The sequence below is a fragment of the Caretta caretta genome, chromosome 5 (genome assembly GCF_965140235.1).
Source record: "Caretta caretta isolate rCarCar2 chromosome 5, rCarCar1.hap1, whole genome shotgun sequence".
NCBI lineage: Eukaryota > Metazoa > Chordata > Testudines > Cheloniidae > Caretta > Caretta caretta.
This window is the reverse complement of record NC_134210.1, coordinates 2,458,399-2,485,665: the sequence shown is the minus strand read 5'-3', so window position 1 is coordinate 2,485,665 and position 27,267 is coordinate 2,458,399. Positions and strand designations below refer to the sequence as shown.

At 41.1% G+C, this 27,267-nt stretch overlaps 1 protein-coding gene across 8 annotated transcripts in view; it reads left to right on the top strand.

The window, feature by feature from the left end:
• UNC13B (unc-13 homolog B) overlaps window positions 1-27,267 on the top strand; it is a 380,992-nt gene that overhangs the window by 53,586 nt on the left and 300,139 nt on the right. For all 8 annotated transcript variants that reach the window (XM_048850215.2, XM_048850214.2, XM_048850212.2 and 5 more), the window contains exons 2-5: window positions 11,409-11,438; window positions 14,363-14,462; window positions 18,193-18,310; window positions 19,477-19,600. In XM_048850215.2, coding sequence (XP_048706172.2) covers window positions 11,409-11,438; window positions 14,363-14,462; window positions 18,193-18,310; window positions 19,477-19,600 — 372 coding nt within the window. The remainder of the gene's footprint in view (window positions 1-11,408; window positions 11,439-14,362; window positions 14,463-18,192; window positions 18,311-19,476; window positions 19,601-27,267) is intronic.

Sequence of the window (27,267 nt, the reverse complement as noted above, 5' to 3'; positions counted from 1 at the left end):
GTTACAGGGTATTAACTGTATTGGAGTCTCTTGTGAATGACACCAGCTGAAATGTGTGTAGGCATGTCAGGGCTGCAAAATGTATAAGCATCACATCAGGGCATGACACGTGGCAGGTATGGAGAAATGATGTATCAGCCTTGTTGCTATAGAATGAGTGGAGCAGTTGGGTAGGTTCCTGTTCTTCCTGGACCCTTAAAGGTGCACCTGAGGTGAGGAATGAGACGACTGGAAAACTCCCAAAGAATCGAGTGCGCAGGCCTGCTGCCTGAAAATCCAGCAGATCTGGTAGCAAAAGGTGAGTTAAGGTTGGAGCCTGGGCTTTCAGTGGGGAGGGGAAGCCTAGCTTGGCTCAGTTTGAGATTTGCTGTAATTAATGAAGCTTGAAGCCATTTGAGCCTTTCTTGGTTTATTTGGGAAAGGTTGAAGAAATCTAGTCTGATCCCAAAGTAAATGTTTTCTCATGGTAAGAAAATATTGGTGAAAAATAACTGACACTTAAAAGGAGGAAATAGACAAATAATTCTGTTGCGGATGGATGTGAAAAGTAAAAGATGCTGCCCCTTCCAGACAGGCTGTGAGGAAAAAGGTGGCACTGACTTGCTCTTTCTTTTTTGGATGGTCGTAATACAGCACTGCTACATCTAAGGCACAAAAAATGCCAGCAAATCTTTGTTACTTTTTCCATTTGTCTTCAACTTTTTAGAGCTTGACTTACGTCAGTTTAATTGATAAATATTGACTGAGCCACATGTCATTAAATTGAATAGTAGGTACATAGTCAAGTCTGATGCGGGAAGCTGAAGAGCTGAAATGTACATTCAGCTGAAATTTCACTTTCTCTGTGACTGGAGTAGTTTAGAGCTGCCCCTGCTTTACAAAGGGTGGGGTTGAATGCAGACTCTGACCAACTCCTAGGCTGTTCCTTTTTGTGAATTTAAACATTTTGCAGAGGTCTGTCGAAGTGAGATTTTTTTTTTTTTTTTTTTGGTCACAGAATCTTAGTAATAGAAGGTCAGTGCCAGAATTTGCAGTCTTTAGGATTTGGGTTCTTTAGTCTAGACTAGTTGATTGAATCTTAACCTTTTTATAATCTTGGCGAGTCTGTTCTAATTTTAAGCTGGATGCTTCTCAGATCTCAGTTTTCTTTTTTATATTGTATTTTGGAAGAAACATTTGTTATATACAAATAATTGGCACAGTCCCTAGAAACTGGTGAGGGATCTGAAAGAGTAAGGATTATTTTAAAGATAGAATCTGTGGCAAAAGATAGAAAAGTACAATAAACTTGTAAGGATGGGGCATGTATTGGTGGGTCAGGGCAGTGGTTCTCAACCCAGGGATATGTGTATGCCTGGGGGTATCCAGAGGTCTTCCAGGGAGTACCTCAATTCATTTAGATATTTGCCTAGTTTTACAACAGGGTACATAAAAAGCACTAGCAAAGTCAGTACAAACTAAAATTTCATATAGACAATGACTTTATATTGTTCTAATGCTATACACTAAAATGTAAGTACAATATTCATATTCCAATTGCTTTATTTTATAATTATATGGTAAAAATGAGAACATAAGCAATTTTTCAGTAAGTGTGCTGTGACACGTTTGTATGTTTGATTTTGTAAGCAAGTAGTTTTTAAATGAGGTGAAAGTTGGGGGTACACAAGACAAATCAGACTCATGAAGGAGGTACAGTAGTTAGGAATGGTTTAGAACTACGGAGTCAGGAGGCAAGCAACATTTCTGGACCTCTGACAAAAGGAAACTTGAAAAATTATGGAGAATATTCTCAATGGGGATTCTTCTTTCTGTTTCAATACTGTCCTACCTGTGCCACTTCCTGTATGCAGGCAGAGTATTTGGTGATTGGGTCTAATTTTGGAGTATAAGCAGGGGAGTTGTCTTTTATTTTTGCAAGTAAAGCACCATGTGCTCATACAATGCTATATAATGGAGCAGGGAAATCTGATGCTTCTGTGTGTGACAAACTTACAAACTGAGTTAAATGCAAGTCTGAACTACTGCAATCCTACCGCTTTTGTGTACAGTCGGGGACATGGCCAGAGCTTCCTGAGAGAACCCAATATAATAGTATTGTTTTAATTTTTTCGGGGGAGGAGGGAAATAATTCAGGACTAAAGGTTTATATGAAAGAGCTGATGCTGGCAAAACATTTTTGCAAGCTTTTTGTTAAATTTAGTTGGAGACCACCAATTAAACTGTAGCTTCTCGCTGTTTCTCCCCCAGTACCCAAACCTGGTTTCAGATATTTTGTTCTTTTTCATGGAACGGATGTGGATTTTGTTGTGCCGTGTGGTGAATGACCAGCTCTGTAAATCATGTGCTGGATTTAGTTGGAATGTAATCTTTTGGACATCTGCTCACTCTCTCTGTATCTATATCCCCGTATTTAGCAAAGCAAATGCAAAAGGTGAGCCTGAAACCACAAATTCATTGAGAAATTCCATATCACATTTAACACTTTCCTGAATAAGAATGTGTGTTTCTTTTAGAAGCTATGATTATGGAGAGGAGACTGTTCTTTTGAGCGTGATCTCTGATGCAGTTGGTTTCTGGTGCGACAGTCCAAAACTATTCTCCCGATTTTGTGGTTCAGAAATACTATCACCACATTATTCTCTGTGTTATCAGCTTGAGCAGAAGAAGAATGGGGACAGTTTTAACATTTTTTCCACATACTTTTTTGTAATGAAGAGAACTTTTAGGCATTGGGGTCCAGTAATATTCTAAAGCTTGTAAAAGCTTCAGCATACTAGTGGTTTCAAATCAGAAATGGGTAGCCTTTGGAATCTCTCATTTTGAAATCTGGATAGTTGGTAGGGTGTTAACTTTGTCTTCTAGTCCTTTCAAATAATACCAAGGTGGTGACAGACTCTGGCTAGTTCTTTTTGGGAGACATTGGCTGTTTTTTCGGCAACCAGACCTTGCCACTAGTTCTTCCCTCTCCCATATACTTTGTGTCAAGATATTAATTGATCTGTTGTCTCAATCAGTCCTGCAATAGATATGACCATATCCTTCAAGGGGAGGTGGACTGGAGGATTTTTACTCTAATAGGTCATCGAGTGACCCAAGGTACTTCTGCACCCCCTCTCCCTAGGACTAAATTCACTATGGTCTCTGCAGTAACTGCAGCAGGAAGGTGAGCATATCTTTGTGGTTTTCATACCCAGATCGCTCACCTGGCAGCTCAAAGTTCTATTTCTAGACTACAGTTTCATCTCTTGTTTGCTAGCATTTGTTTTTCATTTTTTACCCCCCGCTGAGCGCAGGAGGATTACCATTCAGCACAATTTCACGTTTGCTCCTGAATGACAGAGCTCTCTCACGGCTGCCAAATTTGCTGAGAGCCGCTGTTTGAAGCGAAGTAGGATGTAACAATTACAGTTTCAAAATGCTGCATTCCCAGAGCTTAGAAGTGACTGAGTAACCAGTCTCTTCTACAAATAAGTGAGAAACATTGATTTTTGGTGGGAGGGTTAATTTCTAATATTTTTACTTTGTCTGGGGTGATGCATTTACCGTCATGGTTGAGTCTCCATTTAGTGGATGGTCACCAGTTTGCTATATTGGATTGAACCTTTGGATCTCCCAGACTTTCAAGTCTGCTGGGTTTTGGTAGAGTTGGGTCATTGTTTCCATTTCTTGCTTCCAGGGCCCAATGTTCTCGGTGTAGACTTGGCTGGCACCTCTTCTTGGGATGTGGGACAGGGGTCCAACTGCCCTTGGCCCTGTAACCTGTGCAGAAAATCCCAAACCTCCCTGTTTGCCTGTGCACACTTTCCCCGAAGCTTCACCCTTGTGGACTTTCTTGTTTATAATTAAACTCTTTGGGGGACAATGTGACAGGCAAAGTAAGAAACACAGGCTTTCCAAAGGAACTTCTGTAACATTCTGGGCTAGTCTACACTAGAAGCATCATAACAGCACAGCTGCACTGGGGTAGTGCTTCTGGTGAAGAAGCGCTATGCCGAAGAGAGAGAGCTCTCCTGTTGGCAGTAAATCCACCTCTATAAGACGCTCTCCCACCAACATAGAGCTGTTCACATCGGCGCTTAAGTTGGTGTAACTTACATTGCTCAAAGGGAGGCTTATTCACACCCCTGAGTAGCTTAACTTTACCGACAAGTGGTGGTATGTACAAGCCTCAGTTTACTCCTAGACAGCACAAGTGTTACCTAATCTAAGATGAAACAACAAAATATCTGAACGCAATTTGCCTTCAGTCCTCACCATTCCTAAGAGTTGTTGGGTCTTGGTCAGTGTCCTTGGGGGAGGGCAAAGTCCTTTTTGCTTCCTCTCCACTAGCTGTCTCTTCTCTTCCTAAACAGGCTAAAAGTCAAGTAGAGTTGGACCTTGCAAAGGGAATTAAAACCAATAGTAAAAGGTTCTATAGTCATATAAATAGGAAGAAAACAAAGAAAGAAGAAGTGGGACCGCTAAAAACTGAGGATGGAGTGGAGGTCAAGGATAATCTAGGCATGGCCCAATATCTAAACAAATACTTTGCCTCAGTCTTTAATAAGACTAAAGAGGATCTTAGGGATAATGGTAGCATGATAAATGGGAATGAGGATATGGAGGTAGACATCACCATATCTGAGGTAGAAGCGAAACTCAAACAGCTTAATGGGACTAAATCGGGGGGCCCAGATAATCTTCATCCAAGAATATTAAAAGAATTGGCACAAGAAATTGCAAGCCCATTAGCAAGAATTTTTAATGAATCTGTAAACTCCGGGGTTGTACCGTATGATTGGAGAATTGCTAACATAGTTCCTATTTTTAAGAAAGGGAAAAAAAGTGATCCAAGTAATTATAGGCCTGTTAGTTTGACATCTGTAGTATGCAAGGTCTTGGAAAAAATTTTGAAGGAGAAGGTAGTTAAGGACATTGAAGTCAATGGTAAATGGGACAAAATACAACATGGTTTTACAAAAGGTAGATCGTGCCAAACCAACCTGATCTCCTTCTTTGAGAGAGTAACAGATTTTTTAGATAAAGGAAACGCAGTGGATCTAATTTACTTAGATTTTAGTAAGGCGTTTGATACTGTGCCACATGGGGAATTATTAGTTAAATTGGATAAGATGAGCATCAATAGGAAAATTGAAAGGTGGATAGGGAATTGGTTAAAGGGGAGACTACAACGGGTCCTACTGAAAGGTGAACTGTCAAGTTGGAGGGAGGTTACCAGTGGAGTTCCTCAAGGATCAGTTTTGGGACCAATCTTATTTAATCTTTTTATTACTGACCTGGGCACAAAAAGTGGGAGTGTGCTAATAAAGTTTGCAGATGATACAAAGCTGGGAGGTATTGCTAATTTAGAGAAGGACAGGGATACCCTACAGGAGGATCTGGATGACCTTGTAAACTGGAGTAATAGGAATAGGATGAAATTTAATAGTGAGAAGTGTAAGGTCATGCATTTAGGGATTAATAACAAGAAATTTAGTTATAAGCTATGGACACATCAACTAGAAGTAACGGAGGAGGAAAAGGACCTTGGAGTATTGGTTGATCATAGGATGACTATGAGCTGCCAATGTGATATGGCTGTGAAAAAAGCTAATGTCATCTTGGGATGCATCAGGAGAGGTATTTCCAGTAGGGATAAGGAGGTTTTAGTACCGTTATATAAGGCACTGGTGAGACCTCACCTGGAATACTGTGTGCAGTTCTGGTCTCCCATGTTTAAGAAGGATGAATTCAAACTGGAACAGGTACAGAGAAGGGCTACTGGGATGATCCGAGGAATGGAAAACTTGTCTTATGAAAGGAGACTCAGGGAGCTTGGCTTGTTTAGCCTAACTAAAAGAAGGTTGAGGGGAGATATGATTGCTCTCTATAAATATATCAGAGGGGTAAATATCAGAGAGGGAGAGGAATTATTTAAACTCAGTACCAATGTGGACACAAGAACAAATGGATATAAACTGGCCACTAGGAAATTTAGATTAGAAATTAGACGAAGGTTTCTAACCATCAGAGGAGTGAAGTTTTGGAATAGCCTTCCGAGGGAAGTAGTGGGGGCAAAAGATCTATCTTGCTTTAAGATTAAACTCGATAAGTTTATGGAGGAGATGGTATGATGGGATAACATGGTTTTGGTAATTAAATGTTCATGGTAAATAGGCCCAATGGCCTGTGATGGGTTTTTAGATGGGGTAAGATCCAAGTTACCCGGGAAAGAATTTTCTGTAGTATCTGGCTGATGAATCTTGCCCATATGCTCAGGGTTTAGCTGATCGCCATATTTGGGGTCGGGAAGGAATTTTCCTCCAGGGTAGATTGGAAGGCCCTGGAGGTTTTTCGCCTTCCTCTGTAGCATGGGGCACGGGTCACTTGCTGGAGGATTCTCTGCTCCTTGAGGTCTTCAAACTACAATTTGAGGACTTCAATAGCACAGATATAGGTGTGAGGTCTTTTTTAGGAGTGGTGGGTGAAATTCTGTGGCCTGCATTGTGCAGGAGGTCAGACTAGATGATCATAATGGTCCCTTCTGGCCTAAATATCTATGAATCTATGAATCTTCCTGTTGGAGGTATGGCCCTTGAACACAGAACCACTCCTGCTTACGAACACAGTCTTAGTCATTTAGCCCCAGTCATACTGGTTTACTTGCACCACCCCCTTGTTTCGTTGGGGTAGTGAAGTGGATAAGAGTAGTTAGCAAGCCAATAGTACTTGGGAGCCATCTGGTTGATTCATCGAGTCGAAGCCCAGAAGGGACTACTGTGATCATCTAGTCTGACCTCCTGTAGAACATGGGCCATAGGACTTTCCCAAAATAATTCCTATTTAAACTAGAGCAGATCCTTCAGAAAACCATTCATGACTCAGCACAACTTTCCATGTTAGTTTTCCATAGGATGAGAAATGTGGTTGTTATGCATCACAAACAGGCCACACGTAGACCAGTTCAAACTGGCTCTCAACACAGGACACAAAGTAGTATCAGATAAAACATGAGGGTTCTAATTTACAATACAAGTTCAATCATAAATTATATGAAAAAAATGAATTTAATTCCCTGAATTGTCACTAGGGTCACCAACTTTCTACTTCCACAAAACCGAACACCCTTGCCCTGCCCCTGCCCTGCCCCTTCTGAGGCCCCGCCCCTCTCACTCCTTCCCCCTCCCCCATTGCTCACTCTCTTCCCCCAGCCTGCCTCACTCGTTCATTTTCAGCAGGCTGGCTCGGGGTTGGAGTGCGAGAAGAATTAAGGGCTCCAGCTGGGGGTGTGGGCTATGGGGTGGGGCTGAGGATGAAGGGTTTGGGGTGCAGGAGGGGGATCTGGGCTGAGGCAGTGGCTTGGGATGAAAATGCCTCTTTGGGAAAACCCCTCAACTAAGCCCTTAAGGATTTGGTGGGGAATTTAGCACAACTCTGCTTCCTTCACATGCATCCAGCAAAGTGGGTATTCACCCAAGAAAGCTTATGCTCCAATACGTTTGTTAGTCTATAAGGTGCCACAGGACTCTTTGCCGCTTCTGCCTCCTGTATAATTTATATATAATTATTTAATTACATACAATTATATATATGTATGTGTATACACACACACTGTGTGTGCGTATAAAAATTGGTAGTGCCATGTCCCTGGGCAGGCTTTTCAGCAGCAGGGATTGAACCCACAGCCTCTGGAGTTTAAAGCATGAGGCTCTATTCTGCTTGATCTAAGATTCAGCTCTGTTAGCCAAGGCCAAAGTGGGCTTATGAACCTCTAATAAGTGGCTCAGAATAGTGGAAGACAGAGCACCCCAGTCGGTGTAGAGTACACAAAACCTCTACCTCTCAGGCTAGCATCAGATAGAATTCCTTCTGTAAACCAGGGCAGAGGAGCCTTTACTAACAGAGCAAAAGGATCCTCCACTTTTGTTTGAGGCCCCAGTGTGTTGGCAACTCGAGACTGTACACTCTGTGGTACAGACGGTCACCTTTGTAATTGTCGAAAGCCACTAGCACACTGTGGCAGTGGGTACTGTCATAATAAATAACTTCTGAGTCTCTGCGTTGGCAGCGGTCTGCTTCACTGCCAGCAGCAGTGGAATCTTACTATTCCTGATCACGAGGAAAGATCCACTAACGTTTGGAGTTATATAATAACCTGCATCTCCCCCCTCTCCTTAACATTCCTTTCTCCTGTCATCCAGAAAAGAGGAGCAGAGTGTTAAAGGCAATTCAACGTCACTTCACCCTAGAAGCATTGACAGAGGATCCTAAAGAGCACCTGTCTTCATACTTTGTCCCCATAGTCAGCTGAGAAGTGGGTAGACTGCCCTGTGCCAGACTTGAAATTGTTAAGAAGCTTCAATACCTGTGTGGTTCAAAGAGGAGTTGATCAGCCACCCCAGGGAGTCACCTGGAATCCTTAGACCTGCGTGGTGTATATCTGTTTGTACCAGTTACACAGCATCAGCATCATCTGAGATTCCATCTTTGGGGAACAGTGTGCATGAGCTCACACTTTTTATATTACACATTATAAACACACACCTCTCAGCAGTTCTAGCCTTTAGCAGAACAGTTCTAGCTTTTGGTTGAAATATTCCTGTCCTGTTGTATGGAGAGAACGTTACATAGATCCTATCCTTTCAACTCGGAATATATACACTTGTAAAGTATTTTTCAGTATTAGGATGAGATGCTGGCAACTGACCTTTTCTTCTAGTTCTGTTCTGGTGGTTCCATAACTGCCAGTATTCATTATTACTGTCTCTACACAGAAATATTTTGCTTGATGGTCAGTCAGTATGGCCTTCCAGCACAAGTGTTCTGTTCTGGAGAAAAGGTAATTGCTTCTTTAGTTCTCAAGCCATTTTCACTCTCAGGTGCGTCTTACCTTTCAGCTGATTAGGTATGTTTTCTTGTAAATGCTATGGCATTTGCATTAGAAAAGTTAGCAGGAACTTGGAGATACTTTTTTTAGGTGTTCATACTTTATAGTGCCAGTGAGTCTGTGAGCTTGTCAAAGTGCAACATATGTAAACCCCCAACCAGTGAGAGGTGGCCCTTATCCACTGGAAAAATAACATGGGTAGACTGTCTATGCATTTGGAAATGTACACAAATATATAGAATCATAGAATATCAGGGTTGGAAGGGACCTCAGGAGGTCATCTAGTCCAACCCCATGCTCAAAGCAGGACCAATCCCCAACTAAATCATCCCAGCCAGGCCTTTGTCAAGCCTGACCTTAAAAACTTCAAAGGAAGGAGATTCCACCATCTCCACAGGTAACGCATTTCAGTGCTTCACCACCCTCCTAGTGAAATAGTGTTTCCTAATATCCAACCTAAACCTCCCCCACTGCAACTTGAGACCATTACTCCTCGTTCTGTCATCTGCTACCATTGAGAAAAGTCTAGATCCATCTTCTTTGGTCCCCCTTTCAGGTAGTTGAAAGCAGCTATTCAATCCCCACTCATTCTTCTTTTCCGCAGACTAAACAACGTAAATATGGTAACGTTATAATAATTATTCTTGCTTCTTAAACTATGTGAATTAGACATGTTACCTACTCCTTGAAGATATCAGTGTATCTTTTTTTAATGACACGATGGTGCTTTCTTTCCATGTTGTCCCTTGTTCGTGGAACATCCTTCCTAAACTAGCTTTCTTGATTACCACCCAGTCTTCATTGAAGATCATCTTGAAAACCTTTTTTAAGGCCTGCTAGAAGCAAGTTTATAACTGTGTGCGTGCGCATATAAACAATTAAACTGTTTATTCATGTGACACTATGCCCCATATTCTTCAGAGATATTGTTATGATATGAATATGGCATAACTAAGATGTGTTGTGTGCAAGATGGATCATGTAAGCTATCATTGGAAAGGTTGATTTACTGAATATGATTATCCTATTTGTATGCATGTATCATTTTTGAATCTGAAGTTAAGAATATTGACTATGTAACAATTCCAAGTAGGTTTACACCTGGGGAACGTCCACCAGACAGAATGCCATCAGCCTGGATGGGCAATTAGGGAGAACACTAGGACTTTGAAGATGCTAATCTCCCACCTTCCTGAGATGCTGCAAACAACCTTTGACTCGTGAGTGTTTTGACACTGCAGAGTCATAAAAAGAAAAGGAGGACTTGTGACACCTTAGAGACTAACCATTTTATTTGAGCATAAGCTTTCGTGAGCTACAGCTCACTTCATCGGCTGTAGCTCACGAAAGCTTATGCTCAAATAAATTGGTTAGTCTCTAAGGTGCCACAAGTACTCCTTTCTTTTTGAGAATACAGGCTAACACAGGTGCTACTCTGAAACCTGCAGAGTCATGTGATCATGTCACCTGGTACTGGACTCCATGTTGGACTACTAGTATTTTTCCACTAATAGGAGGTGGGAATCTAATGGGAAACAAAGGATTCCTGCCATATGTAAATCCTATTAAGGCAGGGAAGTGACTTAATCAGGGTTCATTCTTCACTGAATCCCTGCCCAGGATGACTGCTGGAAACATCTAAGAAACCAGGACAAAAGTGGGGGAGAAGAGCTGAGCCAAGGCTGGTTAGCCTCTCTAGTCCTAGCTGCATTTATAAGTGCCCAGCATCTTCTACTGAATATCAGACTAACATGACTGCTACTCTGAAACCTGAATATCTTTAGATGACTGTAGAAGCGGTTGAAAACATGTAGGAAGAGCCAGAACCATGTGACCTGGCATCTCTGCACGGAAAAGATTTTCCTACAACTTTCAAGGTCTTGGAATTTGTTTTCATTCCTCACTGGAACAAAACCAAAACTCCTTGAATATTTTTGTGAAACAGAATTGTGTAAAAGATCAGATTTTTTTAAAAATAATTTTTCTTACGCTCTGGAAATGACTAGTGTGTCCGTCATGGACCTCCGAAACCTTCCTGGTGGAATCAAATATGTCTGAGTGAAATGTTTGAGCTTAGATACAACATATTGAAACAAAAATACATTTGATGAAAAATGTCCCAACCACCTCTACTCTGTACTCACCCACAGTTTGAGAATAGAACGTAGAATAGAATTTTTTTCAGGATTGCTTCTTTAACATACAAATTAGATGGTATGGAAAACTCAAATGCTAATAGCTTCTGGTTTGCAAGAGACTTAAGTGCAGTTATAATGTATATGTAAAGTCAATGATGACTTTCAAAGTACTGTACAAACATTAACTAATCCTCACAACTACCTTTCTGAGCTAATTACCCCAGTTTACAGGAGAAATCTGTGGCACAGGTTTGTTATAAAATGAAAAATGGGATCAGAACACACAGAACCCCTGTCGTGCAGTCCTGTGTTGAGTGCTTGACAGATCTTGTGTTGTGTAATGCCTAGAATAAAATGGTTACTATGACAAAATCACTGAACGTGTATTTTTTTCTTCACAGTGAAAAAAGCAAAACTCCAGGGGCCTCCAGGTAAGCTAGACTTTTCGTGCTCTAAACAGTCATTAACCTGTGAGGTTGACAGCTGCCTTCGCTTGGCCAACATTCCCAGCCTTTCCTGCCCCAGCCAGTTCTTCTCTCAAGCAATTTTGTGCTTCTTCCATGCTACCCCTTATGAATGAGATTTCATGATGGAATCTAAAACAGGCACTACTTTATCCTCCCTCAAATTCCTCATTCAGACTCTCTTCTGCTGCGTTGCCTACGAAACACTGCTTGCTAACGGTGGTTGGGTGAGTGATGAGCTTCCTTCCTCTTCCTACTCCATTATTCGTACCAGCTCCCTCCACTCCAGCCAGTCCCTATGCCCTGTCCAAGGTGATGACAAAACTTGAATGCCTCCATCGAAAAAACATGTAAGCAACAAAATTGGGCCAAAGTCACCTTGTTCTCTGGCTTGTATGTTATAGGTCTCGTCCCCAACCCCTTTGCGTGTCTTCTAGTTCAGTGGTGCCCAACCTTATTACCCGGGAGGGCCACATAAATCCAAGCACAACCTTGTGTGGGTCAAACAGATTCTACGTATTTTAATAAGACTTTAAGTCATTGTATCGGTTTATATTTTTTCTGCTTGTTTTGTATGTATTTAGATAGGTTGCTTCTATGTACAGTATTGTCTATTTACACTCTTGTGTAAACTAACATGATGTAAATATTACAACAAAACACAAATGAACTGGCTGTTAGTATATTGTGTTGAAGCAAGTCATGGATCTTATGAAATGCTCTGGTTATCTGCGTGTGGCCCGTGGGCCTTAGGTTGGGCACCCCTGTTCTAATATAAACTCTCCCAATCAGAGACTCTCTCTAGATACAATAGTTTCATAGATAAGGCTAGAAGAGACCATTGACCTCCTGTATAGTATTTGCCATAAGACTTTCCTGGATTAATTCCTGTTTGAACTAGAGAAACTATTAGAAAAACTGCCAGTTTTCACTTAAAAATGTTCAGTGATGGAGAATCTACCACAGCCTTTGGTCAGTTGTTCCAATGATTAACTGGAAAATAATGCCTGGCACAATGGGGCCCTCATCCTGACTGAACCCTTTGGGTGTTGCTATAACAAATGTTTAATACTTTCTATTATCATAGTGCTTAAAGGCCCTGATTGGGGGTGAGAGTCCCATTGTGCCAAGCATTGTGTACACATAATGTAAAACACATTAAAAAAAAAAAAGCCCCTGGCCCCAAGAGCTTACAGTCTACAAAGTGATCCAGTATTGAGAATTGTATTCAAATATGAAGTACAGTAGCTGAATATTTCTACTAAAATGATCGGCAGTGAAATAGTACTGTTTACACATAAAGTATTAAAATTCAGTGTTAATTCCCTATATAAGATGAATGACAGCAGTTCATACTTTCCCCAGAATTATTGTTTGCAGCAGTCTGCACAGTCAGTTTGTATTTTATTCACGTTTTAAAGATTATATTTGCAACAAGGGCTAGGCACTTAATTTTTAATGAAATGAAAACAGTTTCTGGAGCATAGTTATGTGGCAGCCTGAAAACAAAGGCAATTATGCAGTGATTTGTATGGTTGCATAATCTTTCGCTACACGGGACTCATGCTGAGCTGTGCATGGCTTCATTGACATATCCAGCATCTTATTGTGTGACAGTGGTAAAATTGGGAATAGAACCCAGAGTCCAATGACTCCCAATTTTATCTAAACCACTGGACTATGCTGCTTCCCTGTCATCCTTTTGGTTCTGGGGTACTGTCTGACTTCACAATTCCCGTACACAGTAGGCGCAGTTACAGTCCATCACAGTTCTGATTTCTTGGCTAAGAGTGCAGAAATCTTCCTCATCAGTCTGTGTGGCCAATTGCTAGGATATGCTAGTGTAGCCTGCAGCACCAGTCTGCAGTTTTGATCATGAATCTGAGTAATAATGGATGATGATCTGACTTTTTTTGAGAATAGCTATACTGGGACACTGCATTGCTTAAATGTTTCCTCCTTTTGAAATTTACACTCTGCTTGTTTAGTACATGACTTGTGCAGAGGTTGATGTGATTGGTTGAGTGCCTCAGGCAATAACTGCTCCTTAAATGGGAGCTTGTTCGTTCTCAGATTGCTGGGTGTTTAAACTTTATATCGGTCTACACCCACACATCTTTTCATTATGGCTAGTAAGGAATAAATAGCAGCTACAAAGTAGGTATGGTTCGGAATATTGTTGGGTAGAAATACTACAAGGTAATTAGCTTTTTTTCAGATATATATATAAAAAAACTCACTGTCAAAACATGACAATGTGGCTTGTTCTTTTAGTACAGCTGGCTTAATATTAAGCTGCATAAATTGCAAAATATATTTTTTCACTAACTTGTTCTCAGAAACCCTTATACATGGTGTCACAGAGGAGGATCCAGATTCATGAGAGTATCTCGGTTAACTTCAGATTGTGTCCCTCAGTGCATGTTGTACACATTTTTGGTTACTGCATCTGTTTAGGGATAGATGATGTCCTGGCCTTTAGGTCTAGTTTCTCCCACCTGCCTTTGGGCAATTAGTCACTTGTATTTGTTTTTCTTCAGGATTTGATATTTTCTTTTAAAGTTCCTGTTAACTTACTGTAGATGATCATTTTGTTTGTCAACAGTTTGTCCTCAGTTTAGAGAGAAAATGATTTTATTCAGTCCTGTATGAATCTCATCTCTCTCAGAAATTGAGGGTAACATTTTTGTGGAAGATGCAAATCCATGAAAGATTTTTTTTCAAATACGTTTTCTTATGGACTTGATAAATAGCCAGAAAATGTGCCCACCGTCAGATAATGTGCCCACCAGTAGCACTTCCTGTGCGTAGTATAAAAACTAGCGACTTTACAATGTTGATTTTGTAAGCGATGGTAATAGCAAAAAGGAACCATTTTACTCTTTGTTTAGATAAATTCAATACCTACGTGACCTTGAAAGTGCAAAATGTGAAGAGTACAACAGTTGCCGTGCGAGGGGACCAGCCCTGCTGGGAACAAGACTTCATGTTGTAAGTACAGTGCTGTACAACAACCAGATGTGCATAGAAAGATCAACCCTTAAAAAGAAATACCATGGCCAACTGTTTCTGGTACAAACGGTGGTTTTAAGATTCTCTTACTGTTCTAAAATCAAGTACGTAAGACGGGAAATGTCAAAAATGTAGGCTGCCAGTGAAATCTGCCTCACTGTATGTATGTGTAATACAGTAATTTTAATGGTATAGGAGGGTTGGTTTGGAGTCAACTGTCCAGGGTTGGTTTGGAGTCTCCCAGAATTGTCAGCAATCTCCAGGTGACTACTGAAAGCAACCTGGGAGATTTTAATAGGATATTTTAAGAAAATGACATTACGTCAACATCTCCCGGAATAGTTTGTCAGAGTTAGCAACCCTACTGTATAGACTCCTGCCTCATTCATTATACAGGGTGGATCATAGAATCATAGAATATCAGGGTTGGAAGGGACCCCTGAAGGTCATCTAGTCCAACCCCCTGCTCGAAGCAGGACCAATTCCCAGTTAAATCATCCCAGCCAGGGCTTTGTCAAGCCTGACCTTAAAAACCTCTAAGGAAGGAGATTCTACCACCTCCCTAGGTAATGCATTCCAGTGTTTCACCACCCTCTTAGTGAAAAAGTTTTTCCTAATATCCAATCTAAACCTCCCCCACTGCAACTTGAGACCATTACTCCTCGTTCTGTCATCTGCTACCATTGAGAACAGTCTAGAGCCATCCTCTTTGGAACCCCCTTTCAGGTAGTTGAAAGCAGCTATCAAATCCCCCCTCATTCTTCTCTTCTGCAGGCTAAACAATCCCAGCTCCCTCAGCCTTTCCTCATATATCATGTGCTCCAGCCCCCTAATCATTTTTGTTGCCCTCTGCTGGACTCTTTCCAATTTTTCCACATCCTTCTTGTAGTGTGGGGCCCAAAACTGGACACAGATGAGGCCTCACCAATGCCGAATAGAGGGGAAGGATCACATCTCTTGATCTGTTCGTCATGCTCCTACTTATACAGTCCAAAATGCCGTTAGCCTTCTTGGCAACAAGGGCACACTGTTGACTTATATCCAGCTTCTCGTCCACTCTAACCCCTAGGTCCTTTCCTGCAGAACTGCTGCCTAGCCACTCGGTCCTTCGTCTGTAGCAGTGCGTGGAATTCTTCCGTCCTAAGTGCAGGACTCTGCACTTGTCCTTGTTGAACCTCATCAGATTTCTTTTGGCCCAATCCTCTAATTTGTCTAAGTCCCTCTGTATCCTATCCCTACCCTCTAGCTTATCTACCACTCCTCCCAGTTTAGTGTCATCTGCAAACTTGCTGAGAGTGCAATCCATGCCAACCTCCAGATCATTAATGAAGATATTGAACAAAGCTGGCCCCAGGACTGACCCTTGGGGCACTCCACTTGATACTGGCTGCCAACTACACATGGAGCCATTGATCACTATCCATTGAGCCCGACGATCTAGCCAGCTTTCTATCCACCTTATAGTCCATTCATCCAGCCCATACTACTTTAACTTGCTGGCAAGAATACTGTGGGAGACCATATCAAAAGCTTAATTAAAACTATCTTTAGTTAGGTTTTTTTCCACAAAAAGCATTTTATAAAAAAAAAAAATCCAATTTAAATTAAAAAAAAATCATTGTTTTTTATCCACACTTCTTCCCCCCAAGGAAAGGCTCCCTTAACAGCAAAGTGTACCACATTGACCTGTCCAAAAAAGTATTCTCAAATAGCAGAACAAATCAAAGGTGCTTCCTTGGCTGATAAAACTAGTTAGTGTTTTTAGTATTTTTTGTAGCTCTAAAACTCCTTGTAAAAGGCAGCAGTTCAGCTTCTGGCAGCATTATATGTGGGGTATTTGAGATTAGATTTTTTTTTTCCCCAGACAGAGCATTTCTACTTTGGTCTTTGGAAGCATTTTCTAGTTCGGAAGTAGCTTTTTAAACTGCTGGACATCACAGAGAAAGCAAAAACTGCTTTCTCTTTGCAAATATGAATGTTGGTTACTTTCTTCCTAGCCCTGAAACAGCATTAAAGCTTTAGATTTTAAGTCAGAAAGAAAAATAACTTTGATGTGAAATAACGTTTCTTGGTTTGTCTGTTCTCTGGTTTGAAATGATCCTTACTCTAACCAGTAGATGGAGAAAGGGAGACACAGTTGAAGCCATCAAAGCAGTTCCTTTGCCTGAAATTCCTCCCTAAGATGGTTCACTGATTAGTGCCTCAAAATTTTGAACAGAAGTTGGCTGGGGTTTTGCACTTGATTTCTTGATCTGTACATTGAAGTTAAGTAGAGAGCTTTGTTTGGGATTCAATTCTCCAGTTTGGGGCAAGTACCAAGATACTTTCAACAAGCTAATAATTTGTATGACAGCACTGACAGAGCAGGAAGTTACATTTGTGTATGTGTAAGCACTCAGTTTTAAAAAATACCACCTATACCTCATTCAAATGCTAGTCTGAACACTGAACTCAAAGCCTGCCTGTCCTGGGTCAAGAACCTAAGAGGTGGAACTAAAAGGGAAAGCTGGATATTACCAGGTGTCCGCTTACTTTGCTGCAGGCATAGGGTTTACTTTTGTTTCAAGAGTTTTTTTGTTTTTGTAGCCTATTTCCACCTGAGAGTGTCTCAGAGGACCCTTAAGTTTGCAGTCCCCAGTTGTACAATTATTGATCTGTATCTGGGTGATGAATAAGTCAGTGAATAATTCAGGAGACTCTTTAGCCTGGTGGCAATCGAGGGACAATTAACTATTTATAAGCCTTCCAAATTCCTTTGACCAACATTGTGTGGATGCACTCTGCCAAGCAAAAGGAGCTATGTTGCAGTGCATCATTCCCCTGAAATCTGGTCTCAGAAGAACTGCAGCTGTACAAAAATGCTCTGAAGACGAGCCCTGAATGTTGTGTCCCTTCAGAGTGCTCGTATTCCAACAGGGGGTCCCTGACGCAGACTGTAAGGCTTCCTTGCTGTTCACAAGAAGCAAGGTGCAGCCAATTTTTCCCTCCTGTGCTGGGAAGCCTAGTACAGGGCAATATTTCACAAAGCGTTCCTGAGTTGCTGTTTACCTCACAGGAAAGGTGAGTATGACACCTGTAGGCTTCCTGTGTTGGTAGAGGACACAAAAGCGGTCCTTGGATTTAGGGGCTAGTGTTTAAACTCTCTCTCAAGTGGGCATGCTGGAGAGTGGTCTAAACAAATTACTTAGGCTGGGATGATACATCTGGAAGAGATGTACTGATGAGAGATGCTCCCTTTACCCATGGGGGAGGGAGGAAGTCCTTCCTATCTATACTTCTGGTAACAAAGGTCTTGACCAATCTCAGCATATGAAGGTTACATGTCCCTACTAGACCCCTGCTGGCTGAGAATCGCATGACTGTTCCCTTCGTTAGGGATGGGAGTGGCTGATCCTTTCACACTGAGGGGGGGGACCGTAGAGAACCAGCCCAGGAATACAGAGAACCAAGTCACCTCTCTGTATTCCAGCCCAGGATCCCACTCAGTGTGCTGTCGTCATGTTTCCTTGTGGCTGTGTCAAGTCCACCGGATGGATATGTGACTGCCTTTGGAAAAAGGCTGTAGCCTACTGTTAAATGCCTGTAGCTTAAGTGAGGTTATATGTTCACTTGTGTGCAAATGGTTGCCACTTACAGTCAGAAGCTGAGTTTACAGCTACCGTCTAGTTTCCCCTTAAATGTTGCCTCTTCTCTTCTTCTTTTCTTTCAGTGAGATTAGTCGGCTGGACCTGGGCCTGATTGTTGAAGTATGGAACAAAGGGCTGATCTGGGACACGATGGTCGGGACTGTGTGGATTGCACTTAAGGCCATCCGGCAGTCTGATGAGGTTAGCTAGCACAGAACACTAATGTGAAAGTGCAGTGTCAAGGTTACTATGCCTCTAATGTAGCCACATGGTGCACATAACTACTGTATGCCAATTATAGGTGCTCCTGAGAAGCTTGGGGAAGTGTGTGGAAGGGGCCCTGTATTTTTGGATCACAGAGGCTGCTAGTAAGCCAAACAAAAATTGAATCTACTGTACATGCTTCTGAGGTCTCAGTTGTACAAATGTAAAAAGAGATCTAATTTTGTGAAGAACCTATAGCTTTGGTAGCTCTCATATAGACCTCTCAAAAACTGATTTGTTAGAATTGTAACACTCATGGGAAAAATTGTAAAAATATTACTGCATAGCATGCTAACAGCTGAAATCTCTCTCTATTCAAGGGGCTGTTATGGGCCACCCTTGTAACAAGCACTGTGACCTTCACCTGGTGGCATGAGGATTTTTCCTTAGGAGTTATACTTAATGCTAGAGGATACCTGCAGATTCCCTAAATAAAGCCACAAAACATTGTTTACTATGAGTAGTGTTGGCTGCGAAGTAACAGGGATTTCCTAAATTCTGAAACTCTTCTGTTAGCTATTCAAGTAACAAGTTCTGAAAGCAGGTCGAAACTTACTCATTTATTTTCGTAGCTCCAAGCCCAGTGTATGTGGACAGTATTTAAAAGAGAGAGATTTTACAGTGCTGGATATTATAGAGCCAGGAGATGGTAATTAACTTTGGCAGTAGGAGAAAATGGGCAAAAGGAGGTAGAGGGAACCCAGCCCAACAAACTTGTTTGTGCTAAATTGTCTTAGGAGCCCCAGTTCTCCTCAGTGATTGTTATTGAATACTCTATGCAAAATTCCCAACGGACGTGAGTAGGTTTGCTGCAGTTACATTTTAAATTCTCTCTTCCTTATCTTGGTATAAGCATTTAAAGTATCCTGCAGAATTTGTGCAGCCAAAGCTCCAGGGGAAGTAGTCAGCAGTGGGGTATGGCAATCAGAAAACTGGGTTAATTTTTGGGAGTAAAGACTAGCAGGGTATATTGCTAATCTTACTAATCCTGTTGGGTTGTTCCTGGGCTCCTTATCAGCAAATGTCCAATGGAATTCATTATGTAAGGATGACTGCTAGGATAAAATATCATCAGACTTGAGTTCATGGCTTTTAATTTATAGGAAGGACCTGGAGAGTGGTCTACGCTGGAGGCAGAAGTCGTAATGAAGCATGATGAGATCTGTGGGACCAAAAAGCCAACTCCCCATAAAATTTTGCTGGATACAAGATTCGAGTTACCTTTTGGTGAGTTGTATTTTGGTGGCTTAACTGGAATGCTACAATCTGAGGGATAAACATTTCAGTGGAGTTCTGTTTATATCATTGTCATTGTTTATATTACAATATATTAGAACATAGAACATATGTTGTGCTCTCAGCCTAACTGCAGATGAAATTTCATATATGACAGCTTCCTTGTTAAATCTTTTGTTACCTAGATGCTCAGCATTAAATAAGAGGGATTTGAAGGTTTCTTTGTGCCATGAATCTTTAGCCTAGCGTGAGCTAAAGCTAGTAGTTGCTTTAGGTGTTTCAGGAGTGACACACAAGACACTTCATTTTGAAGCAGGGAGCACGTTTCAAACCACTTACCTGACAGTTTATTCATTCTAAATGGTGCAATAAATTGGAGAGCTGTGCAATTTATTTAATAAAGTACAAGTGACATCTACAGCTCTCTGTTCATAAATAAAGTTGGATGTTTGTTTTGTTTGTATCTCAGCTTAATATCATCTACCCAACATCACAGGAATAACAGACTTCTATGGGAGCAGCTATATAGATGCATCTGGTTAAAAAAATACAGAACGTTCAAAATCAGCTAATTTAGAGCAAAAGCATCAGTCATAAAGAAATTACAGTATATCTACAGGGAAAAGTGAGATTAGAAAAGATTTAGTCATCTTAGTGGTCTGTATACACAGGACTACGCTACTTCCTCCCCAACCCATAAGGGGCTGTTGGGAATGCTAAAGGCATAGGGACAACCTTAGCTCTTGCTTCCTTGGTTATCTGGTTGAACTTGCTAAGCGTTTTAAACTTGTTCATCAGTATAAGGTGACCTCTTCTATTCTAATGACAGGTTTCAGAGTAGCAGCCGTGTTAGTCTGTATTCGCAAAAAGAAAAGGAGTACTAGTTCACGAAAGCTTATGCTCAAAGAAATTGGTTAGTCTCTAAGGTGCCACTAGTACTCCTTCTCTTCTATTCTAGTTGTTTGACTCCTTTGCAGTACTCTTGTTCTTTTCAGATGGACAGTTATTCCACCAGAACATTTTCAGTCAGCTTTAGATAACAGAGAAGATAGAAGTATGATGTGGAATCAGTGTCTTTGGCATCATTAACACCGGGGAGAATCTTGATTTCTTGGTCCGTCTGAGATATTAGTGACTTACTGTAAATAAAAGGAAGTGAACATGTGACACTCTTGTGAAATAATTGGCTCTCAAACAAGAGGGAATTCAGCAGTATGACAATGACTAGATTTGGACAAATGCAGTTAAAAACTGTTCAACTTTTTTAGTGAATTGCCAGATTCACATTATGACCCCTTCTGTTGTCTTATTTGTGAATATTTAGGTGAATGAGCTTTTCAGAAGGATGTCTGCAGAAAGCCAAAGCATCAAGAATACTTGTATGAGTGGGTGGGTGAGATTCTGTGGCCTGCGTTGTGCAGGAGGTCAGACTAGATGATCATAACGGTCCCTTCTGACCTTAGTATCTATGAATCTATGAGCTGTCTTCTGGGCTGAGTAGCATTGCACCATGATTCTGCAGATGGGCACTTGGACAACCATCTTCAGAATTGACCATCCTGCTGTAGAGCCAAGTTAAGCAGTATTCATCTTACATACCCCTTCCTATGGTGTAAGCAGGACTCAAGATTTGGCCTTGAGGCTCTAAGATCTGTGTCAAGATTCCATGTTCTGAAAACCTTACTGAGAGTGATTTTTGTGAGCGGAGATAGCTGAATGATGAGGTAGATCAGAATGAACATAATATTTTATAAATATAATAGACATTCCTTTTTAATTAAATAAAATTACCTTATGCTGGATACATAAGAAATTTTTTTTATCAAAGCATGTTTTGCATTTAAAACTGATTTATTAAGTTAAGTAAATATTATTTATAGTTAGTGAATTGAACTGATTGTCTCATCACCATGTTCGTCAAGATTCTAGAACTAGCAGATCTCATCCTTTCACACCTAGATTTTATTAGAGGTTTTTAAGGCCTGGATTGACAAAGCCTTGGCTGGGATGATTTAGCTGGACTCTTTTTCCAATTTTTCCACATCCTTCTTGTAGTTTGGGGCCCAAAACTGGACACAGTACTCCAGATGAGGCCTCACCAGTGTCAAATAGAGGGGAACGATCACATCCCTCGATCTGCTGGCAATGCCCCTACTTATACATCCCAAAATGCCATTGGCCTTCTTGGCAACAAGGGCACACTGACTCATATCCAGCTTCTCGTCCACCGTAACCCCTAGGTCCTTTTCTGTAGAACTGCTGTCTAGCCATTCGGTCCCTAGTCTGTAGCGATGCATGGGATTCTTCTGTCCGAAGTGCAGGACTCTGCACTTCTCCTCGTTGAACCTCATCAGATTTCTTTTGGCCCAATCCTCTAATTTGTCTAGGTCCCTCTGTATCCTATCCCTACCCTCCAGCGTATCTACCTCTCCTCCCAGTTTAGTGTCATCTGCAAACTTGCTGAGGGTGCAATCTACACTATCCTCCAGATCATTTATGAAGGTATTGAAGAAAACCGGCCCCAGGACCGACCCTTGGGGCACTCCACTTAATACCGGCTGCCAACGAGACATGGAGCCATTGATCACTACCTGTTGAGCCTGACAATCTAGCCAGCTTTCTAGCCACCTTGTAGTGCATCCATCCAGCCCATACTTCTTTAACTTGCTGGCGAGAATACTGTGGGAGACAGTGTCAAAAGCTCGGTGCTTTTGTGCAGGACACCTCTCCTGTTGCATCCCTTCGCACAGCTCTGCATCCTCACACTCTCCTTCTACTTGAGTGCTGCTTTTCAGTTACCCACAGTGAATACACATAAGGACCAGCTGTTGAAGAAAAGTTATTTACCTTTTGTAACTGGAGGGTCCTTGAGATGTACGGTCCCTATGTGTATTGCACTACCTACCCTTCTTCCCCTCTGCTGTGGCTCATTTTTGGATTTGTGGTGGTGAAGGAACTTGATGATCTCCTTGGTTGGAGGCTGAGGAGAACAAGGGCACATGAGTGTACTGACAGTGCTTTCAAAATTCTCCAATTCTTGGTGCAGGGAGCGCGTGCGCACCCACAATGGAATGCAGATAGGGGCTGTACATCTTGAAGAACCTCCAGTTACTACAAGCTGAGTAACTTTCTTTCTTGTCTTTTAACTTTGAATGTCCTAATCACTAAACTGAACTCGTTACATAAACTCTGCAACTGCAGAAGAGGCTGCTGTTGTAAAAATCAGAAATAGCTCTTCAACAACTTGATTCTTAGGTAGTGGCTTGGCAAGTGGCGTCTACCAGTTTCGCTTTCTTTAAAACTTTGGCAGCAAACTTAATGCATAATGTTTTATTTAATTTTAAATGATTCTAATAGATCAGAGTAAGTTTAGGCCTTAACACAGGGTGTCATAATTCATAGGATCATGGATTCTAAGGCCAGAAGGGACTACTGTGATCATCTAGTCTGACCTCCTGTAGAACACAGGCCAGAGAACTTCTCGAAAGTAATTTCAGGATCAGATCTTTTAGAAAAACATCCAATCTTGATTTTAAAATGGTCAGTGATGGAGAGTCCACCACAATTTTAACTTTAAATAAGCTTATATTAAAAAAAAAAAAAAACAGACCCTATAATTATTTTAAATAAAATCCAATTTTTGTAATTCAAAAAATTAGTTTTTATATACCATTGAACTCATTGACATAATTCAACTCTTTATCCTATGAGTGAACTGCTCATTTACCTGGAGTAGAGGGATTGATTTTGGGGGGCCTTGTATTTGTCTTTATCGTGATCACTTTGCTTGCATATTGCATCACTTCTCCATGCATTAGACACTGATCTCTTTCTCTGTGCTGGCAAAGTGTCTGGTGGAATTTAGACACTACTGCAATATAGATAATCACCTTAAACTTTAGGGGATATGTTAGTTTCTTTCTATATTACTAATGAAGCAAGACTATCTACAGAAGCTTGCTCGTTCTGCATTGCAAAAATTCCATCCTCATCTTGTGTGAGTGTAAAGTAAAAATTCCTCATGTAAAGTGCTGATTTCTTTTTACAGCCAGTAAAGCAGTCACCTTAAAGACCTTTATATAGTAGAACAGACTTCTGTGTTTGATAAATGCAAAGTCCTTTATGTCTTAAATGTGATTTCGCCCCCCCACCCCATTCCTATATTCTCATCAAGAATTGAAAGCAGCACATTGCTTTTCTTGCTGTTCTTTAAAAACACATTGCCCAGTATATGAGCACAACATAAATTTCTGAGGAGCAGGGGTTATAACAGAAAAGTGAGAAAGTTAAGTGAATTACAATTCTTTTTTGACTTTAAAAATGTGTAAGATCCCTTTTAAGTCTGTTGACATTTTAAAAAGTGAAATACTTGTTCCTTCATTTAACCTGCCAACTCCTGAGTTCAGAGAGTCTCTGAACCACTTGATGTCTCCAAGCAGCTACAGCAGCACTCTGTGCTCTCAAGTGGTATGGTGCAGTCAGCTGTTGCAGGGTAATTATTAATTTAGGTTTTGTCAAGTACATTACATGAAAATCCATTCTCCTTCCGTTATCTTATTTCATTTGTTTGTATTTCTTCCAAGAATGCTTACATCATAGTTAAGTTTTAGAGAAAACCTGTGGAGACACAAATTAAATTTGTTCTCTGTTCTCTGTATCATGTCTGGGTCACCCATTCGGTGTTATGGAAATATTTTTTCTTGAAGACTTTGCAGAACCCCAGAAGGAACACTTCTTTAACAAGCAAAAGATGTTGTTTTTTTTTCTTGCTGCTAAGCTTAAGGTATTCTCCTTGGCTTTCACCTCCGCCACCTTGAGAAGGCTTTAGGGTTCATTGCCCTACATCCTGAGTAAAAACTTTTGGTCATGGTTCAGCTGCTAATAGTCTCTGTACTTCAGTTTCTCTGTCTATCATCCGACGAAGCTCACGAAAGCTTATGCTCAAATAAATGTGTTAGTCTCTAGGGTGCCACAAGTCCTCCTTCTCTTTCTATCATGTCGATGAAGCAACATTTCCGTGCTTCTCTCTGTTCAGACAGACACTCTGCTCCCTTTTTTTTCTTTAGTCTTTCCTTTCAGGCGCCTAACGTCTGTGGGTTGGTCTGCTAGCCCATTGCTGTAGTTGCCTAGCAATAGCTTATGGCTTACAGAGTCCAAGGGTTCGCTGTCCTTAAGAGTGAGATTTACAGCCCCAAAGAGGTGAGATTCAAGGCTGAGTGAGACTTTTCAGGTGCTGTTAGGTCATAGCTAAAGTCAGGGACTCTCCTCTTTAGTCCTTGGCAACATCCAACAGTCCAGGTTTTTAATCAAGCCAGCACTTAAAATGTGCATTGCTTAATATTGCATATGAAACACTTAAATGTCCTACTTCATACTAAAGTCTAAGACATGTGAGAATTCTATATGTCATGCAAACGAGTGGATTTTAAGAAAAACAATTATTTGCTGGTTGGAACAAAAACCTGGATGGGTAGAGATCTCTGAGGACCAGAATTGTTATTACCTGATTAGGCACACAGTCAGTGGACAAAACGAGTAACATTAAAAAAAACCTTGCTTTTATATAAACTTAAAAAAGAAAACTTTTGTCAATACAACAGTGTGTTTATTTTGCATATAACCATGTGCCCTTGTTGCCAAGAAGGCTGTTACGGCTGAATCCCCACTCTGTCACTTGAGTACAGAAGGTGGGGGCCCACAAGGATTTTAAAAATTAATACTTTCCACTCCAGGCTTGTATTAAGCTCCCAATGCTTATCTCTGACCTTGGCTTGCCACTAAATGTTGTTCTCCACCCCTCCAAGGAAGAGCTGAGAAAGAAAACAAAGGAAATTAGCTGTTGCTACCAGCTAATCAAACAACATGCAAACCTCTCCACCCCAAAAATCCAATCCTGTTCTTAAAAAGCATGTATTTTCTTCCTTTTTGTTTTTAATAAAATTTATCTGGAACTTAGGCTTTTGCTAGATTTTAAAAGAGCAATTCCAAAAATTAAGCATCCAAAATAGCTTTCTTGGGGATTAGTTTAAAGGTTACAAGCAAACAAAAGCATCTGGGGTTAGCACAGAGGAGTTCACAAGCCTTAAAAATAAATGGAAATAAACCTAATTGCATCTTCCTAAACATTCCTAATTTACTTACGTATTTGGGTTGTTAAAAGTAGTTCTAGATATGATCTGATGGTTTTCGTATCTGGTTCAAACTTTACACAGCATTCCTGCTGCCTGTCTCTTTTGCCCAGAGAGAACAACAGACAAAGGGAAAGTTTATTTCCCAATTTAAAAAAGTTCTACCTTCCCATTGGCTCTTTTGGTCAGGTGCCCACTTCCTTTTCTTTACCTGGGGGACTTTTAACCCTTTACAAGTAAAGCAAGCAGAGAACAGCTACCAAGAAGGATTTTAGAGCTAACTGGTTGGCTGGGTGTCGATCAAAGGGAGCTACCCTCGCTTCATTTATCACAAAGGTTAACAGCATATTGAGCTGCATTAGTAGGAGCATTGCCAGCAGATCAAGGGAAGTGATTATTCCCCTCTATTTGTCACTGGTGAAGCCACATCTGGAGTATTGCGTCCAGGTTGGTCCTGCTTTGAGCAGGGGGTTAGACTAGATGGCCTCCTGAAGTCTCTTCCAACCCTAATCTTCTATGATAGCTGATTTCTACATCAACTGGTAATCAACAAACTCCTCTTGCAGCTTCTTTATCTCAGGTGGAGAGAGACTGAACATGTGCTGGTATCGTCTAATGAAGTGCAACCTGTTCAAAAGTGCAGGGTTTCTCAAACTATTTGTGCTGGGACCCCCTTTGAAAATATTTCAGGTGATGACCATCCCCACCCCCCCAAAAGTGTTAGCAAATTATTGTACAGACTCATAAGTGCACTAAAAGAAGCATGTTATTATGATCCCTGCAGTCAAAGGCACTGAAGCCTTTCAAAAAGTGTAAAGCAACATTTCTCAGGAATAAATATGTGGACTTTAAGGAATACATTTTTGCGGGGCGGGGGTAAGGCAACAGGACACAGTTACAGGAGCTGGAAGCCTTTTCCAGTGATTTTGGTAATCATCGTAGTGTTGTCCAAGGGTTGTGGCTTTATACACAACTGTAGACAAACAAGTATCTGGACTCTTAATGTGAGGGGTGCTGCTGTTTTGAAGCCACACTTCTTTTGAATTGTGGCTTCAGGGAACTGAGGGGGAAGACCCTTAAATTGTCCTCTACATTTAGTTTTGCCCAGTGTTGTTCTTTAAGCAAGTCAAAGCTGAAAACCCAGATTCACGTAAGTAAGTAGTTGCGAATGGGAGAAGCAGTTTACTTGCTGCAGTTGGGATTTGGGGATAGTTTGCTTCGAGGCGAAACCTAGAAGTCAGCCAGAGGCTAAGATTGGAATCGTTGCTTCAGAATGGAATCACGTGAGATGTCGATCAGTTCCTCTGGAGCTTTCAAGGTGAGATTTGAATTTGGAGAAAACTGGTAGTTGAATGGGTTTCTTATGCAGTTAAATGTGGTTAGGTCACAATTGAGCCCAGTTTTTAAATACTCTGTGAATGTAGGGAGGTGTTCAGCTACATGTTCTTTTATATCCCCAATGGTAACATCACTGGCTGAGATTTCCAGGAGGTCATTCAGCGCTGAAAACATTTGACATTTTTTGTTGTC